The following is a 19,973-nucleotide window of genomic DNA, read 5'->3' as shown; positions in this document are numbered from 1 at the left end:
ACCCCAGTGGCTCATGCCTGTAATCTCAAAACTTTGGGAGGCCAAGGCAGGCAGATCACTTGAGCCCAGGAGTTCATTCCAGCCTGGGCAACATGGAGAACCCCCAACTCTACAAAAAATATTAGCATCAAATTCAAGGAGTGTTACATATAATGAAAGCAACTCTAAATTTGGCAGTATGAAGAACGCACACTTCAAAATTTTTTCAGTTTTCATAGCCAATTTATGTAACACTATCAATAATTGAGATCTACATATTACCTTATAGTAGAAAAATAGGTAAAATCATTATTTTTTATTTATATTATGAAAAGGTTCAATTTCACTATAAATTCTTATACTTATCTAGCTTCATAAACAAACTTTCCTTTTCCTTGTAGTTTGTAGTTTAACTCATTTACATGCACTGTGATATTAATGAGAAAATGTAAATCACATTGCCATTTTCTTTTGTCTGGTTACTGAATATTAGATGCACATTCCTTTTGTTTAAGAAAACCTTCAATTGGAGTTAAAAGTACAGAAAATCTTTGTAAATCTCTTTCATATCTCAGCCAAAAAGTGTTGGCAAATAACAGCATCAGAAAATGTATTGTCTTCCTTTTTTCTTTTAACAGTTTTATCAACTACTGATGACTCATAGAATTTACGTGCATATACTAAACAGTGTTAGCAACTGTATCTATGATGCTTGTCATAAAACCAGCTTGAGAAAACTGAGCACAAATATTTTCAATATGTATCATACAGTGGAATAAAACAATAAAGCAGCCTCTTTCTTCTTTGAAAATCAATGAATTCAAATTTTGTTGTTGTTTTTAATTTTACTTTGAGTTCTGGGGTACATGTGCAGAACGTGCGGGTTTATTACATAGGTATACATGTCCCATGGCGGTTTGCTGCACCTATCAACCCAACATCTAGGTTTTAAGCCTCACATGCTTTAGGTATTATCCTTATGCTCTCCCTCCCCTTGCTCCATCTCCTGACAGGCCCCAGTGTGTGATGTTCCCCTCCCTGTATACATGTGTTCTCATTGTTCAACTCTCACTAAAGAGTCAGAACATGCAGTATTTGGTTTTCTGTTCCTGTGTTAGTTTGCTGAGAATGATGGTTTCCAGCTTCATCCGTGTATCTGCAAAGGACATGAAGTCTTTTCTTTTTTATGGCTGCATAGAATTCCATGGTGTATATATGCCACATTTTCTTTAGCCAGTCTATCATTGATGGGCATTTGGGTTGGTTCCAAGTCTTTGCCATTATGAACAGTGCCACAATAAACATACGTATACATGTGTTTTTATAGTAGAATGATTTATAATCCTTTGGTTATATACACAGTAAGAGGATTGCTGGGTCAAATGGTATTTCTGGTTCTAGATCCTTGAGGAATCACCACACTGTCTTCCACAATGGTTGAACTAATTTACATTCCCACCAACAGTGTAAAAGCATTCCTATTTCTCCACATCCTCTCCAGCATCCGTTGTTTCCTGATTTTTTAATGATCGCCATTCTAACTGGCGTGAGATAGTATCTCATTGTGGTTTTGATTTGCGTTTCTCTGATGACCAATGATGATGAGGCTTTGTTCATGTTTGTTGGCCACATAAATGCCTTCTTTTGAGAAGTGTCTGTTCATATCCTTCACCCACTTGTTGATGGGATTCATAAATCTAAATTTTTTATGCAATATAGCTGGAGCCCCATTTATCATCATGAAAATTTGTTTTTTAGTATCTACCTGAAAGTCTTTTTTGACAGATATAAAAGAGTTAAAGATATCTACACTGCAAGTTTGATTTTTTTAGGCTGCAAATCAACAACATTTTATAAGTTTGGACGCCCTTTGAGGCAGTACATGCCTGAAGTATGAATTTGGTAGTGTCTCTTGTAGGATATGGCCCACTGAAAGCTATTTTAATCAATTGATCGTTGATATTCTTAGGAAGTTCTTATCGTTGATGGGCATTTGTTTTATTACTTAATTGAATGTCCTCCATTTTTTATAAAATATGTTTCCCAGTAGTTTTGTCATAACTGAAATTACTATCTCAATCTAAAAATGGTTTTCTTTTTTGTGCAAAAATTCTAGCAATTTTATAGTTACAGATGTTGGACATTTACTTCTGGTGACTAACTTTATTGATTTTTTTTACTGCTAATAGGAAACTTCTTATCAAATTCACCATTAATCTGCAAAAATGACTATTAATATTGCTCACTTTTTATATATTTCAGAATTCTCTTATACAGTAGACACACTATTTGCAAATTGCAATTGCATTGTTCCAGTAATATTACTAGCTAATTTATCTCCATTTTATTCTACATCAGTAGTATGTCTTCACTTTTAATTTAAATTTAATTTTGTCCATACTTATTTTATGGACAAATTTTTACTAAATAGAAAAAATAATTATAGCCTAATAAAAATAAGTATTTTAATTTAATTACTAATATGATTTACCTAGGTATCATTGTAACTCATGCTGATTGCATAAAATATTCAGATAAACCTACTGTGTGTACATATTAGTTGTAAAAAAAGATTTATAATTAATTAATTTTTTGACACTGACCACATCAGTTATGCGTTTATGTATACTACTCAAATGACTCATGTGCCTGACACAGACATTACAGTTCAACAGTAATATATTAAATCTTAAAAATAATATCTTAAATAAATATCTTAATATCTTAGTTGTGCCAAAACAATACAGTCTTATTTGTGAAAAAACTTACATTACTTGAGTTTTTAAACTTAAATACAAACTAATTAAAATTAAATTAAAAATTTTAAATTTAGTTCCTTAGTCAACTAGCTATATTTCAGGTGCTCAGTAGCCACATACAACTAGTGGCTACTGTGATTAGAAATGCTGATGTAGAACTCTACATCCTTTCTACTCAGAGTGGTCAGCAACAGGAGAGCAATCAGGAACTTAGAAATGCAAAGTCTCAGGTCTCATTCCAGATCTATAGAATCTGACTCTGCACTTAATAAGTCTTCAGATGATTTGTTTGCACCTTAAAATTTGAGAAGCCCTTGTCCAGGCAATAGGCAATGGAGGATTTAACTGGGTAATCATAAATAGTAATATACCAAAAAGGTCTATGCAAAAGACACCATGAGGATAAAGTCAACCCGATATAACAGTGATAGAATGTGCAGTAATAAGGAGAGACAACAGTCAAGGCTTTGTAATTTAGTGACTGAGAGGCTGTAATGATGCAATCAACAAAATAAGACAAATGAGATTGAGGGTAAAAATGTGTGAATTCAGAGTAGTACTTAGTGTATAGTTTCCAGTTTAAACAAAAATAATTAAAAATACATGTATACATCTGTGTATACAAACCCACATGCGTACATACTGAAACACCATTCATTTCATAAACAAACACCATAAAAAAAAGTAGACTACCCAAAATCAACCCTAAAAGTATCCAATTTTAAAATATGTTGGCCATGGGTACAATTCAGCTTTTCTTATGTATATAGACTGATATTACTTTGTTAAAAGGATTTTGATGATACAGACCTATTGTTAATGAAAGAGTACCTATGCTTTAGTGAAAATACCTTTCCATTTTTCCAAAGATTGATTTCTTTTTTCACAATAAATGAGTCTTTAAAAATTAGAGTGTGTATAACTCTTCTCTTAAAAATTTTTGAAAACTAGAAACTTAAATTATGTGAAATTTGGCAGTTTCTTTCCTTTGATATCCTTTTGAAGATCTTTACACCAAGCTAGTACAGTACTAATGATCATCCCATGTGAATTCCTTAAACATGTAGATAACCTAATTATTAAAACAGGATGTGAAGGGCTCATTTTTCACTGGAAGGATCACCTTCGTTGTTTTATTCAATCAGGGATAGCTACCAGAATACCTACTCACTGTTTTGAAAAGAATTAGCTGTACTGTTCTCTAAAACTCAAGTTTTTTTTTTTTTTTTTGAGTTTTTATGTCTTACAGAATAACCGAACTTAAGTTTAAAATCATGAGCACAATTTCCCATGAAATTGTTGTTATTTTTTCTTCAAGTTCTAACAATTTTTAACAGGCATGGGCCACTCTTTTAGCAACTTCCTTTGATCAACAGCTTTCTAAAGCCTACTCTCACACTTACATTGTTTTTAAAGTTTCTTTCAGCATAGTATTATGACCTAAGGCAGCAATGAATTGGTGAACAGTCCAAAGCCAAAATATTTAGCTTGTCTGAACCAGTCTTTGCCCTAAAGAAACGTGGGATCTTAAGCATTTGGCAAATTCTCTAGGTTCAGATAAGCCCAGTTGTAGTTGGCCTCACCTGTGTAAAGGTTGGGTTCAGTTCTTGAGGAGAGCGTGAAGTCCTGAGGCAGAAATGTAAGGTCAAATCAACACAGGATTCTCTGGACAATTGAGGTTGAACATGATGTAACAGCTAGTGCAGCTGACATGTGAGCTATCTTAGTTTTCAGATGAAGCAACAAATTAAATATGTCTTTAAAAGGAACAACAATAATAAGTGATTCCTAAAGTACTTTTCACATTTTCACACTTTTAAAGATTGTGTATTTATTTAAAAAGCAGTAAAGCCTCTAATTTTTAGAATTGATAGGATTTCTCACTCTTTTTTCTCTTTAGTGATCTAAATTTTTACTAGCTTTTCATATAGCACTAGTAGGTGTTTTAAGATGCTATCTCATCTTCAGAGGGAAAAAGAAGAAAAATACATATATTTGTCAGTCTTTTCTGTTCTAAAAGCATGCTGTAGTAAAATGTTCCTGTTTCCATTTCAGATAGTCACTGTGGCCTCAGAATGTCAACTTTTATTTTCTATCAAAAACCCTCTGTACACGGATCCTTTATGCTATTCTTTTATAACCACAGCCACATCCTACCTGCTCCCCTAACACCTGGCAAACACTAATCTATTCTATATCTCCATAATGTTGTCATTTCAAGAATATTGTATAAATGAAATTATACAGTATGTCATTTTTTGGGATTGATTCTTTTTACTTAGCAATAATTCCCTTGGGATTCATCTAGATTCTAGGTTGTTCCTTCTTACTGATGAGTGCATTTAAAACTGGTTAAATCTAAATAAAGTTGGTGGATTGTATCCATGTCAGTTTCCTAGGTGTGATAGTCTATTACAGTCATGCAAGATGTAACTGCTGGGGGAGATTGGATAAAGAGTACATTCTCCTATACATGCCTGTAATCCCAACACTTTAGGAGGCCAAAGCAGGAGGATTGCTTGAGACCAGGAGGTCAAGATCAGCCTGAGCAACAAATCATGACTCCATCTCTACAATTATCTTAAAAGGCTTTTTTTTTTTTTTTTTTTTTTTTTTAAATATATACTTTGAGTTCTGGGATGCATGTGCAGAAGGTGCAGGTTAGTTACATAGGTATACACATGCCATGGTGCTTTGCTGCACCCATCAACCCTTCATCTACGTTAGGTATTTCTCCTAATGCTATCCCTCCCCTCGCCCTCGATCCCCAGACAGGTCCCAGTGTGTGATGTTCCCCTTTCTGTGTTCATGTGTTCTCATTGTTCAATTCCCATTTACAAGTGAGAACATACAGTGTTTGGTTTTCTGTTCCTGTGTTAGTTTGCTGAGAATGATGGTTTCCAGCTTCACCCATGTCCCTTCAAAGGACACGCACTCTTCCTTTTTTATGGCTGCATAGTATTCCCTGGTGTATATTTGCCACATTTTCTTAATCCAGTCTATCATTGATGGGCATTTGGGTTGGTTCCAAGTCTTTGCTATTGTGAATAGTGCTGCAGTAAACATATGTGTGCATGTGTCTTTATAGTAGAATGATTTATAATCCTTTAGGTATATAACCAGTAATGAGATTGCTAGGTCAAATGGTATTTCTGGTTTTAGATCCTTGAGAAATCTCCACACTCTCTTCCGCAATGGTTGAACTAATTTACACTCCCACCAACAGTGTAAAAGCATTCCTATTTCTCCACATCCTCTCCAGCATCTGTTGTTTCCTGACTTTTTAATGATCACCATTCTAACTGGCGTGAGATGGTATCTCATTGTGGTTTTGATTTGCATTTCTCTAATGACCAATGATGATGAGCTTTGATTGGTGTACCTGGAAGTTGGAAAAGGCTTTTTAAAAAGATTTTTAAAAATCTCTTTGAGAAAAGAAGTTATAAAGCTCTTATAGTGATAGACAGCAATCTGGTTGAAGAAACTCATTAAACAAACTTAATGGGATTTTTTTTACACTAATTCCTTTTTTGTGATTCAGAAAGTGACTCCTGTATTCTCCACCATTAGACTCTGCCCAAGAAACTGCCTAAGGTGAAGACAGTGAGCTTGGAGAAGGAACACCAGCACATAGCTTTTGGACAGCCCAGCTGGCATTCCTGTTTGCACAGATACCAACTGTACCTAGTGATTCATTAGAGGTGAATGTAGCCTTCTAAGCAAGCATTGACAAACAAAAGTGTCTATTTCAAAATTATCATTTCCAAATAGTTGTTGGTCTTTTTAATTGTAGAAAAGATCTTACCATCTTAATGATTCTAAGATAAATTTTATTAGCCTATTTATAATATGGAACTCAATTTAGAATCACAGAATTTTCAATGTTGGAAGATTCTGCAGTTCATAGGAACCTTCCAGTTCATTTGATTATTGCCTACAGTAGGTTGGCCTATTTAGAACTAATGCTGTTAAAGTTCTAGGTTCCATACTGTGAGTCACTTATTTTCTGGCTATTTAGGGATCACATGTCGTACTTTATCATCAATTGTTTCACATAGCCCTGTAGTAACTTATAAGGGAGACTTGGTAAGAGAATTTAAGAAACATTTTTAAATGCATGCTTTATATGGAGTCATTGTGAATGCTAAACATACAGTTCTACAAGGAGCTCTCAATCTAGTAAGGAAAAATAAAAATAGAGCCAAATCATCACTTTCTAGAAAGCATTTCATAATAGGTGCCCTGTGGCTGGTGAGTTGTTAGAGGCATATCTATATAAAAAAGTAGGCATTAGTCCCCATAATTTTCTTTGCTTTACTAGAAACAAACAAATACGCATCACTAAAATTCCATTATTCAGTTGCTAAGAACATCTTTGAAAGTATATTTTAAACAACTACTTAGAAGCTGAACATTTTGCATTTCTTAATGTTAGAGCAATATAAATTAATTTGGCTGACAAACTAGTAAATTTTACCCAAGGAGGAAGTAGTGATAAGGCAGTTGATACTGTAAAACTCTTATCTTGGCAGTTTACTATGTGAGAAACACTTTCTGTCCCTTACTTCAGTATGGGACTCATGACATTGTGTTAAATGATTTATTCACAAGCTATTTTAGAGTTAAAAACAAGACTTCTCTAGTCATGCCTAATCCCACATAAATAAATCACTCTGTTTGAAAATATTACTTTGATTAACTGTCATCCATATTAGATATCAAAGATTGTCTGTAACCATGGATTTGAAATTAAATTGTGAACTTCATCGCAGTTCTTCAGTATTGAAGGCAGCTGATTTCCTAATGTGGTTGCTAGTGGTATTCTGCTGCCCCTGCCACGTGCCCTTTATCTTGTCTGTGTCCCCTTCCCACCACTGCTTTTTCCTCTTTCCTCCTCTCATATTCTTAATCACTGTTTTTCCCCTTTCACTACTGTAATTATAAGATCTCTTTACGCTGTAGTTATTAACCCTATTTCTGCCAATTCTGGGGCACATATTTCCCTCTGTCTACAAATTGCCTTTCTAATGTTTGTTTGTTTGTTAGAGATGGAGTCTTGCTGTGTCGCCCAGACTGGAGTGCAGTGGCATGATCTTGGCTCACTGCAACCTCCAGCTCCTGGGTTCAAGCGTTTCTCCTGCCTCAGCCTCCTGAGTAACTGGGATTACAGGCACACACCACCATGCCTGGCTAATTTTTGTACTTTTAGTAGAGACAGGGTTTCACCATGTTGGTCAGGCTGGTCTCAAACTCCTGACCTTGTGATCCACCCGCCTCAGCCTCCCAAAGTGCTGGGATTACAGTCTAATTTTTTTTTGAAGTTTTTAAACATAAGTGTTTTTGTGTTGTCAAACCTTTGCCTTTATGATTTTTCCTTTTTTATAACTTTAAGTTCATTCCTAGCCATATTTCAGATATATATTTATGCACATCCCTGTAATATCTTTAATTCATCTAAGAAATTATTTTGTTAGACATATGGTATGAGATGAGGGTCTACACTTTACACTGTTTTTCCAAATAGTTGTTGCAACCACTTTTGTTTTGTGTTATCACCATTGTCATAGATTAAATTCTTACATAATATAGGGTCTGTGTGGGGCTATCTGGTCTTTCTAGTTGCTTTTTCAATACATATTTATTAGGTAAATGACTGTTTTATCTAACTCCTCTTTAGCCAGTACCAACTATTGCTGCTTTATGAAAGCCTTAAATTCTTGGGCCGTGTTTCCTCTTGTTTCTTTCTTTATTTCTTGTAGTTTCAAAATTTGCTTACCAGTTTTCACTGATTTATTCATTGACATCAACTTAAGAATCTTTTTATTTAGCTCTTGTTATGTCTAGCTTTGAATTTAGAATTCTTGGTCAAGTTCCTCCAAAACAAAATTTGATGAAATTTTGATTCCAATTTAATTAAATCTCTAAAGGTTAATTTGGAAGGAATATTTTTATGTTTTAAAGACCAGATCTCCCTGAAATCCCAAATTTCAGATGAATTCTAATGTTTGATACCCCAAAAGTTGCTTTTGAACTGTACCATTTTTCAATGAAAAGAGTTTAATCTTCAATTATGAAAGGAAATTTCCAATACTATAAATTTTCCCTTTTGTGTAACCAGAATTGGAGAATTAGGAAAGTTTTTTTTTCTTGTTTTTTTTTTTTTCTTTGTCAGTCTTCATTAAACCAGAAAATACTTGTTCAGGGTTAAATATATTTTTCAAAGAGGGTTATAACTGATATTTATATCGTGAACAATTTTCATATGATAAAATTTATCAATTAGTTGTATTTTTATATCTGTCCTTGATTAGGGACTTCTGTTTATAAAGGAGATTGAAAATTGTTTCTTTGATTTTCTTTGATGGTCAGAGGCAGAAATCAATTTTGCACCTTTTGGAGAGTGAGGCAGCTGCAGGTAAAAAAAGTTGAAAGCTCTTGGGAAGGTTAATTAGAGCTAATTATAATCTGATTGACCTGCTTTTCTTCCAAAAGCTTAACCTATCTTTCTTTGCAAAATGAGGATGGATTTTACTTTATCATACAAAATAAAGAAAATCTTTGTTTCTTGAAGTTCTAGATATCCGTCATTATTACACACTTTAAAAATAAGTGTTGCTACCTAAATTGTGGAATCAAGGATTAGGTAAGGTTGAAAAAGACCTTCAAGATTATTTAGTCTTAGAGAACATGCACTGTATTTCTCATGATGGAAAATTGTGTGGTTTTGTTTGTTTGTTTGTTTGTTTGTTTGTTTTGAGACAGAGTCTCTCTCTGTCACCCAGGCTAGAGTGCAGTGGTGTGATCTCAACTCACTGCAACCTCCACCTCTCAAATTCAAGAAATTTTCCTGCCTCAGCCTCCCAAGTAGCCGAGATTACAGGGTCCTGCCACCATACCCATCTAATTTTTGTATTTTTAGTAGACATGAGGTTTCACCGTATTAGCTATGCTAATCTCAAATTCCTGACCTCAGGTGATTCACCTGCCTTGGTCTTTCAAAGTGCTGGGATTACAGATGTAAACCACTTCGCCTAGCCGAAAATTGTAATTTTTAAGGAATATAAACTAATGTTCATAATTTTAAAATCGTATATATTTAATGAAAACAAGAAATAAAATTGACAAGTATAATTGTCATTTTTAGTATTGGTATTTTCTTCATTCCACTTAGTCTTATTTGCTTGATAAATACTGTAAAAAGATTTTTAAAAATTTATATAAAAAGAATATAATGCAGCCAGGCATGGTGGCTCACACCTGTAATCCCATCAGTTTCGGAGGCTGAGGCAGGCAAATGTCTTGAGGTCACCTTGAACCTGGGAGGTGGAGGTTGCAGTGAATTGAGATCACACCACTGCACTCCAGCCTGGGCAACAGAGTGAGACTGTCTCAAAAAAAAGAGTATAATGAAATAATTTGCCTGTTATTATATGGTGTTTCTCAAAGCATGGTTTATGATTATTATTTTAATTGTTAAATGAAATGTAATTCTAATATTCCCATAAATCTGAACCCTTTTTTGAAGAAATTTCCTATGAAAGCTTCTTGCCTAGTAAAGTTCCTTAAGGCAGTTTATTTATATGAAAAATGAAATAGTCATTTTCATGGTTTGTCAACTCAGTTATATCTCATTTTATGTTAAGTAGAGCACCTGCTCATATTAGATAGGGTTTTTACTCTCAGACAGATTGTGTTCTAATTTGGGCAGTCAAGACCCTTTGATTTTAGAAAGTTGGGTAATAAAGCATTTTAATGACAGTTCAAGACAGCAGTAAGAGTACTAAATATATGATTAATTACAGATGAAAAATATAAAAGATAAAAAAGGAGAGAAAGATCATTTATACAAAAGTAAACTGGAAAAAACAGATAAGGTGAAATCTAAGAAAGATTTTGAAGGACAAGTAACACCTAGATGATGGAAAAAGGTGAAAAGTGTATATACCTAGAGGATTAATGTGACCCAAAGTGTCTTGGAAGTGGAAAAATTTCATCTGGTAAATGTGGTAAGTTAATGTACTTGGATATGGGAATCATCTGAGAGTTAAGTGGACTAAAGCTAGTAAGTGGGTTGATTTGGAATAGGTAGTAGAGAACTTTGAAGAATGAAGAATGAGGATATATTTTATCATGTACCATGTTCTTAGGTTTGTTACCTAAGGTGGTACTTCAGCAATATTTTGAGGAAATCAGTCTTTCAGAAGTATGCAGAATACATTACAGTAAAGAACACAATAGGCAGGGTGATCACATATGTGATTTTCATAGTACCCAAGCATGAGGTGATAAAGACATAAATCAGTAATACAGTGTTTAGAATGGAAATTAAGCAATGGCTGCAAATTACATTATAAATGAAGACTTCGCAGTGGTTAATTACCAGTTAGGTAAGGAGGAGGAGGAGTTGGCTAGATGAATCATGAAGGGGGAGTGAGGAAAGAGGAAAGAAAGCATATGTCAGAGGTTTATTAAAAAGTTCTACGAATTCATATTCTCCCCCATACACATTCATGCCTGAGGAGTGATTTATACCTTCATTTGTCAATATCTGCAAAGCATTTTGGGATTATCCATTGATAGGTATATCATATATATTTTAACAAATCAGACTCATAAGTTAAGGAAGCTAGATATAACTTACTTTTAAGCATTTTAATTCAATAGCCCTTTTCCTGCAGTAACCCTTAATCTTTTTCACAAGCTGTAATAGTACCAAGACCAAGAAGGGCTTTCCAAAGAGTGGATGTAGGAAGCTGATAAGAGAAGTATTCTTTAGGGCTTGGTAGTATAGGTTACATTGCACAAAAACAATTTCTCTTTGCAGTCACATTTTTCTCCTGTCACCTATTGACGTTTTGAAAGATTTACTGATGAACTTAAAAATTGCAGAACTTTTAAAGTTGGTGATGTGAATGTGTTAGCCTAATTACAGATGGGCCACTGCAATTAATGCTTTTTCCTTCTACTGTAGGGAGCCATTCATTACAACTCGTAACTAGAGGAAAGGGCTTTGCATGATTGTTGCTAACATTAAAAAATACATATGCAAATTGTGTTTCCAAACAACTCTCCAAAGTTCAAGAGCTGGTGTTACTAATTGAGTGCCTCAGGAAAACCCTTAATAAATTATTTTGTCTAGCTCTCTGATCACACAGGTGATTATGTATATTTTTTTCAAGGTGAGAAAGAGGAAAAGGAAAAAATTGTGCCAAGAACTACAGTAGTTTCTTCAATTCTTTTGTGAGAGTAGTTTTGAACTAATAAAATAGGTGTGATTTCCCATTATAAAAATGAGCAACTGAGTCTTAGAAAATTACACAGCCAGAAAATTTTTATAAAGTAAGATTCTGATCTGAGATTCTAACCTAGTTATGTCCTATCCAAAGCCCATGCTTTTTCATTCTAGATCATGTTACCTTGTGGGGGAAAAGTGCTGTATGTGGAAAAACACATAGCATATTTATTGTCCTGTGTGTGAGCTGTTACTGTGCTTTGTCCCAACAAAAGTCCAAAGTATTGGTAGCCTACAAAGATTTTCATTAGTTCAGATTACGTTTTCAAAAAAGACTTCGGTCTGATTTTCTTTAAAGATTCATTATGTAATCGTGAGGCAGAAAAACCTCATTTTATCAAGGGACAGTGTAAGTTGAAGACATTTCCTCAGTGTTGCCAAAATAAAAAATAAAAAAAAGCTAGAGATTTTACTTCATAATTCAGGATTCCCTTCTAGTACATTTGCTCACACTGCTTAGTATTAAAAAGCATAATGCTGTTGTGGATTTTCTGACTTACTACTATATCTTCGTTTTTCTTTTATTATCTAACCTGCTAAACTGAATTGAACTCTATCTAGTACATCGTAAATCAGTAAATAGACTACAGCATTTTCCCTGATAGGATTTCAGTCTCATGGTGAGGTACCAGGAAAATTCTGGCTCAATTGTTACTGACATAGGAGGCTGTACAGTTATTTATTAGAAGACAGCCTGGGAGGAAAAGAGAAAATGGATTTATGTGATCTTGTATTGCTAAATACAGCACACTGCTGTTATCTTTTCTTTACTGCTTCCTCTAAAAGTCATCATTTCAATGCACTAATCTTTTAAACAGCCATTCAGTGGTAACTGGGCTAGAACTTTGCTAAGGGGTCACATTCACCAACCTGACAGTTATATATTTACAAAAGAAATAGCATGAATTTATTCAGCATCAAAACCTCTGCATCTTTTACCACCCAACTACATTTCACACTGTATTACCATCAGTGCACAATAATGGCTATATAAATTCCATCCAGATTCTTCATTTAATTAACTAGCATTCTTTGAACAAAAATAAAAGTGCTGTTTTTATAGAGGAATAAAAGCTGCATGAAGTGAGTGTGAAGAAGACAAATCATCAAATTAGTTATTCTTCATTGCAGCTATGGAGAATTTTCTGCCCTTCCTCTTTCTCTTTAGAGGCTTTTTTTTTTTTTTTTTTTTTTTAGCTTGATTGAATGAAAAATGGAGAGTGAAGCAGCTTCAAATACACCTATTGTAATGACCACATCATAAGCTCATCCAGGACTGGGCACTGATAATACTGTCATCTAAAAGTGATTTTTAAAAAATATTTTCTGTAGTAGGCAGGGTAGTACAGCATAGTAGCCAAGAACGTGAACTTTATAACTAGACTGCCAAATCTTAGCTCTGTCACTTATTAGGTTTGTGATTCTGAGTTAGTTACTTAACTTTCCTGTGCATCAATGTCCTGTCTATAAAATGCAGATAATAATAGGAGGATAATAATAGACACATCCATGGCAGTGTGGGGATAAACTGAGATGATGGATGTAAAACATTGAGAATAGTACTGGCACATAGCCAGCCATTACCTCCTGTATGCACGGCAGCAGTCTGGTGTGAAGTTGATCCAGCTGTGTCACTAGAGACTCTCTTGATCATCTGAATGAAATTGACTGATGTGGTAGACTAGGTTAATGTACCTATCTTTTCCAGATATTTCTTTCCAAAAGTGTTCTTTTATTATAAAACAATTACTTTCAGATACAAGGAAATAAAGTTCTTTGAGTCAAGGGCATAGAAGGCAATCGGTTGACCACATCTCTCCATCTGGCACCCTGCTGCCAAATTTAGCTTTCTAAAGCACTGTTTTCTCATATCATTTTCTGCTCAGAAACCTTCAAGTCTTCTTCAGACTCAAGCTCCTTTCCCATCATGCCTGCCATTTCTATCAGAGCCTGACTCCCTCCCTTGGCACGACCTTTTTTTGTCCATTACTCCCCTATAGCAAGTCTCTACTCCAATCATAATTGATCTAGTATTGTTTCCCAGTGTGACACATTTCTTCTTGTCTCTCTTCCTTTGTTCACATGGTTCTCTTTTGTAACATCCTTTTTTATTCATCCATTTATCTAAGTCATACCTGATGTTCTAAGTTGAGACAGAAAAGGAGAGGTTATCTTTTACCCTTTTGTATTTTTGTCATAAACATATTTGCTACATGCAGTGGCTGCTAAATAAATGCTATTGATGAACTATCCTATTGGCTTTACCTTCAAACTATATTTAGAATCTAACTGCTTCACACCAACTCCACCACTATCACCCTTATAGAAGCTACAGTTAATTTTTTGCCTGTCTCCTTTTTCTTCTCCCTGCTTCCAGCCTTGCCCACCATCTACAGTCTATTCTCAACACAGCAGCAAAAGTAACATTTTTAAAATTTAAGTCAGATCACATTGATTCTCTACTCAAAACCCTCCAATCATTTCCTGTCTCACCCTGAGTAAAACGAAAGTCCTTGCAACGGCCTACAAATTCTCTTAGCCTCTGCCACTTCACTCTACCTCCATCCCTATATTCACTCTTGTTACCACTCTGCCCTCATGTCTTACTACTCCCCTCTTCCTGGACCCTACCACTCCTACCTCTGCTACACTGGCTTCCTTGCTGTTCTCTGGAAGACGTAAAGCACAACTCCATCTCAGGGCCTTCACGAAAACTGTTCCCTCTTCCTAGAAAGCTTCTCCTTGGGAAATCCTGACTCCATTCCTCCTGCAGGTCTCTGGTCAGTTATCTTCTCAATGAGACATTTACGTCTTATCCCTGATTTACTGCCTATCTCCCCAAACTTAGAGTGTAAATTCCAAAGAGCAAGAGGGAAGGCTTTTTGTCTATATTGTTTAGTGTCTACCCCCAGTACCTGAAACAGAACCTGACACATAGTAAATACTTAATAAATCAGTATTGAATGTATGAATGAAAAACTGACCCTTAAGAATATGCCAGCGTTCCTAACCCTCCCAGCACTTCAAATGTGTTTAGGCTCAAACAAAAGCAAATGTCCCTTAACAGCTCTGAAAAAATTAAAATAGCCATAGTTTAATATTAGCCATGGCAATTGGAGCAGAAAGTTCTATCGCAGAGAAAAGAGATTTCTGCATCAAGTAAATAAAAAGAAACGGTTTACAGTATAAGAAGTGCCATATTAAATTATATTGGTGTCCTGGGGGACTTTCTTTGACCCAGTCCCAAAGTACATTTTTTTCCCTCCAACTACATTTTGAGAGAGCAAGTGGTTTTGGCTACCCTATCCTCTTCCTAAGGTGGAGGGTATAGCTGTATGAGGAGTTTTTGTTTTTTCATTTAGAAGCAGAGTAAAACAGTAGAAAGACAGCATTAATGATGCAGTCAGGCAGACCTAGTTTCAGATTCTGGCTGTGTGGTCTTAAACAGGTCATATAACTTCTCTGAGTCTGTTTGCTTGTGTATGAAATGTTTTTTGGTAATGTCTTTCTCTCAATATTGTTTTAAAGATTAAGTAAGAAAAGACACGTGAAGCACCTGAGACATAACATGTGTTTAATAAATGTCTTGTGAGCATTGCATTCAACAACACAATTATGTACTTTGCTACTAAATGCTACCTTTTGACTTAAACTGAAAGTGAGAAGTAGTAGATAGATTGATGTCCCTGAGATAACTTTGGCGTCCGGAACTTGGTCCATGGAGAAGCCCCATAACACTACTACAAATCTCTCTGCAGCATCTGATGACACTGCAAGAGCCTTTTTAGAACATGAGTCCTACCACCTACTTGAGTTTTGTTGTAGCCTACTCTTTTTATCTTTTGAGCCCATTCTTATTCTTCTGTTTTCCATTTTCAACTCTCTTCTACGTCCTTTATTTTCAAAATGTTATGCTAGGTATATGAAGTCAAGAGTTTCCATACTGAAATCAACAAAGGAAAAACTAAGATCAGGCAACTACCTCATATAATAAAATAACATAACTATTAATTTTCAAATTGAAAAATAAAAAGAATATGTATATTGACTTTTTGGAATTGTAACTTTCAGAGCAGGGAAAATATTTTGTGTAAACCTCGGAAGTATTTCTTACATATTTTTTAAATGACATTAATTTTGAAATCTTTAGGAAGCAAAAGCTGTAGTTGAAGAAACAAGAGCCCTGCGTAGTCGGATTCATCTTGCTGAAGCTGCGCAGAGACAGGCACATGGAATGGAAATGGACTATGAAGAAGTGATCCGTCTGTTAGAGGCCAAGATTACAGAGTTAAAGGCTCAGCTTGCTGATTATTCTGACCAAAATAAAGTAAGCAAAGCAGTCATCTCTTCCAGTTACCATGGTTTCCTTGCCGTTGTCATGTATCCTGTTTTCATTTTCTTTTCATCTGCTCTTCTAAACTAGGTCAGTGTTTGTCTTCTATTATTCAATGATAGGATGCTGTGTCCTGATGGGGGTAATGTAAAGGTCTTGAGCCTTCCTTTATCCAGATGGCTTTGGGATGGAAAAGCATGTGCCCCAAATTTATTTAGGTCATCGGTCAAAATTGTTCAATTCAGGTATTAAGTCCTGGAACTCTTTAACATTTAGTTGATTACACTGGTTTTTTTCTTTTGTTTCTAAACTTGCTAATTTGTTTTATGGGAATGGGAGGAGGGGAGTCTAGGAATGGGTATGCTCTTTGATTAGAGCATTCAAGGAAGCATAAAAGTGAAAGAATGTTTGCCTAATGCCTAGATAATTAATGGGAAGAAACTGAGTTTGAATTTTTTTTAATGTAAGGTGTACTAAAATAGTTTCCAATAGATGATTTTCCAATTTCAATAGCAAAATACTGAATTTTTTTCAGAAGCCAGTGTGAACTTTTTGTTGTTGTTGTTGACACAGAGTTTTGCTCTTGTCACCCAGGCTGGAGTGCAATGGCGTGGTCTCGGCTCACTGCAACCTCCGCCTCCCAGGTTCAAGTGATTCTGCTGCCTCAACCTCCCAAGTAGCTGGGGTTACAGACACCCACCACCACACCCAGCTATTTTTTTTGTGTTTTTGTAGAGACAGGGATTCACCGTCTTGGCCAGGCTGGTCTGCCCTCCTGACCTCAGGTGATCCACCCACCTCGGCCTTCCAAAGTGCTGGGATTACAGGCATGAGCCACCGCGCCTGGACAGTGCAAAGTTTTTTATGCAATTTTTTTTACATAATACATACTATATTCAGTGAAGAGGCTTCAAAAAACTATAATAGTCATATATATTTTTACTTTACTGAATTAAGGTAGAAAATCGAATAAATTGAAATAAATATTCATACATTTGTTCACTTATAAACATAACTGGTTATTTATATCTCGAATCCAATCAGTTTCTAAGAGAACATAAAGCAAATCTGAATAATTTATGACTATTTATTTAAACATTAAAAGGTTAAATACTTTAAATATACCACATGAAAGTGAAACTGGTGTTAGAAATGCAAACTACCAAAGAAAATTTGAAATCTGTTAAAAGTCAGTAGACTATTTCTCACATCTGTTCACTTAAACCAATTCCACAAGTAGGCTGAAGTTCCCATCACCCTTTGATAATACCACAAGGCCAAGAGGAAAACATTTAGTTGACAAAGCAGCAATATTTAGGAATATTACATATTTGTTATTTGTGACCTAGTATTTACATTCTGAAAATAGATATGTGATTATGTTATGAAGCTTTAGCCTGAGTATGAAAATACTTTGAGATTTATCACAATATCAAAAGTATTATTTATTATGGTTACTTTTGAAGTGAAAAATCAAGAGTGTTTAATATTTTAATTTTAAATAATATAACTTTCAAGAAAGTTCACATGAAATTATTCATTGTTTTTTGTTTTCTTTAAGCTTGGGTTATTTGTAATCTCTTCCAGCTCTTAACTGAGAAACGTTTTTGTCCTAAGTTGCCTGGTAATATAATTAATTCAGTTTTTCTCTCTTTTATCATAATCGGGTTCTCATGCCATTTCTCTTAACAAGACTCTAAGCCAGTAACCTGTCTCTGAAAACAGTCTTTAAAAAGTCTTTTTAAAGAGCTATTAATATGAGCATCTCAACATTCAACATTTTCTAAACCCAGTATCAGTGGGAAAAAAAAAGGAAATCTTTTTTTTTTTTTTTTTTTGAATCGTGAGATTGCTTAAAGAGACATTGACCAAGATGTTACAGAATTAAGATTCAAGTGTCTATTTGTAGGATAACAGATTCTTTTTGTAACAATACTTTTATTTTTCATTATAACTTTTTTTTATGTTATTTATTTATTTATTTACCTTTTGGAGTTTTTAATTCACCTTCAACGTAAGAAATAAAACATTACTAGTACCTTTGAAGACCCACAGTGTTTCTTTCCAGTTGCATCTCCCACCCTTTCCCTCAGAGAGAACCACTTTCTTGGATTTATTGTTAACCATTTTCTTGAAAATTTTAGTACTTGTGTATATATTCCTTAACAATATGTTGTTTAGTTTTACCTGTTTATCAACTTTATATAAGTAGAAATATACTCTATGTATGATTCTGACCTGCTTTTCTTCACTCAACATTTTGTTTTTGCATTTCATCTCTTTGAAGTTTTTAGCTAGTTCATGTCTTCTCATTGTTTCTTTGTACTCTATTGTGTGGATACACTACAGTGTAATTATCCATTCTGCATTTGATGGACAGTGCAATTGTTTCTGTTCTCTTCTGTTATAAATGGTGCTAAGAACATTTTAGTACGTGTATCCTGCTCCACATGTGTAATAGTTACCTGCTAGGAATAGAATTGCTAAGTTGAATAATTGTAAGTTTGGCTTTACTAGGTAATGCCTACTTATGCTTCAAAGTATTTGAACTAATTTGTACTCCCACCAGTAATGAATAAGAATTATTGTTTACCCCACATGCTTGCTGATGCTTTGTTTTATTTTACTTTTATCAATCTGGTAGTTATAATACGTGTTGTCATTATAGTTTAATTTGAATCTCCCTGGTTACTAATGGCTTTGAGACAGTGATATGCTGGGACCAACTGACACTAGCTCATGAGAGCTGATTGCATGCATCTCTTCTCAACTCCATGTACAGTGATATCAGGTTGGTAGCTTGAAATCAGCCATAATGGAGTTATTTCTACCCATAAATGTTATAAACCAAGGTTTCCTCCTCCCTGGTAGCCAGTTGAGCATATATTTATCTCTTTATTAGGCGCTTGTATTTCTTCATGAAATGCTTCTTCATATCTTTTGACCCTTTTTCCCGTGGATTAGTTATCTTTTTCATATAGATGTGTAGTGATTCTTCTGGTTACTAATCCTTTGTTAAATTATATGTTATGAAAATATTCTTCCAAATTTCTAGCTTGCCTTTTCACTGTATGGTAAAATGGACAGGAGTTTTTAATTTTCGTGTAGACTAACTTAAAATCTTTACCCTCATGTGTCTTTTTAGAAGTCCTTCCATTTTCAAGGATATAAAGATATTCTTTTATATGTGCCTCTAAAAGTTTTAAATTTTGATCCTTCTGTAACTGGTTTTGTGGCAGTGTATGAGGTGAGGATCCATTTCATTCTTTGTTTATTCAAAATGAATAACTATGTCATCACCATGTTTAAAAAGCCCCTTGTTTCCTAGGTGATCTACAAAATAATCTCAGTCATATATCAAGATTTCATATGTGTATGAATCTGAGGTTCTCTATTCTCTTTTGTTGGTCAATGTATATTCCTCTGTGAATAACACATGGTGTTGCTTACTGTATCTTTTACAGTAAGTCTTGATATCTGATCATCCTGCCTACTTCTTTTTCTTCAGCAATGTGTTGGTTACATGACCCTTTGATTTTTTATTATCTGTTTTAGATTCAGCTTATCAATTCCATCAAAAGAAAAAAATGTATCAGAATTTTCACTGAAA

The 19,973-nt window shown here is 34.6% G+C and overlaps 1 protein-coding gene across 2 annotated transcripts in view; it reads left to right on the top strand.

Moving 5' to 3' along the window:
- Positions 1 to 19,973, top strand: part of STXBP4 (syntaxin binding protein 4) — a 197,888-nt gene that overhangs the window by 95,364 nt on the left and 82,551 nt on the right. For both annotated transcript variants that reach the window (XM_025361495.1, XM_025361493.1), the window contains one exon: positions 16,181 to 16,357. In XM_025361495.1, the coding sequence (XP_025217280.1) occupies positions 16,181 to 16,357 (177 nt within the window). The remainder of the gene's footprint in view (positions 1 to 16,180; positions 16,358 to 19,973) is intronic.

The sequence above is a fragment of the Theropithecus gelada genome, chromosome 16 (genome assembly GCF_003255815.1).
Source record: "Theropithecus gelada isolate Dixy chromosome 16, Tgel_1.0, whole genome shotgun sequence".
In the NCBI taxonomy this organism is placed as follows: Eukaryota; Metazoa; Chordata; class Mammalia; order Primates; family Cercopithecidae; genus Theropithecus; species Theropithecus gelada.
The sequence above is the reverse complement of the archived record's forward strand: the minus strand, read 5'-3'. Positions and strand labels throughout refer to the sequence as shown.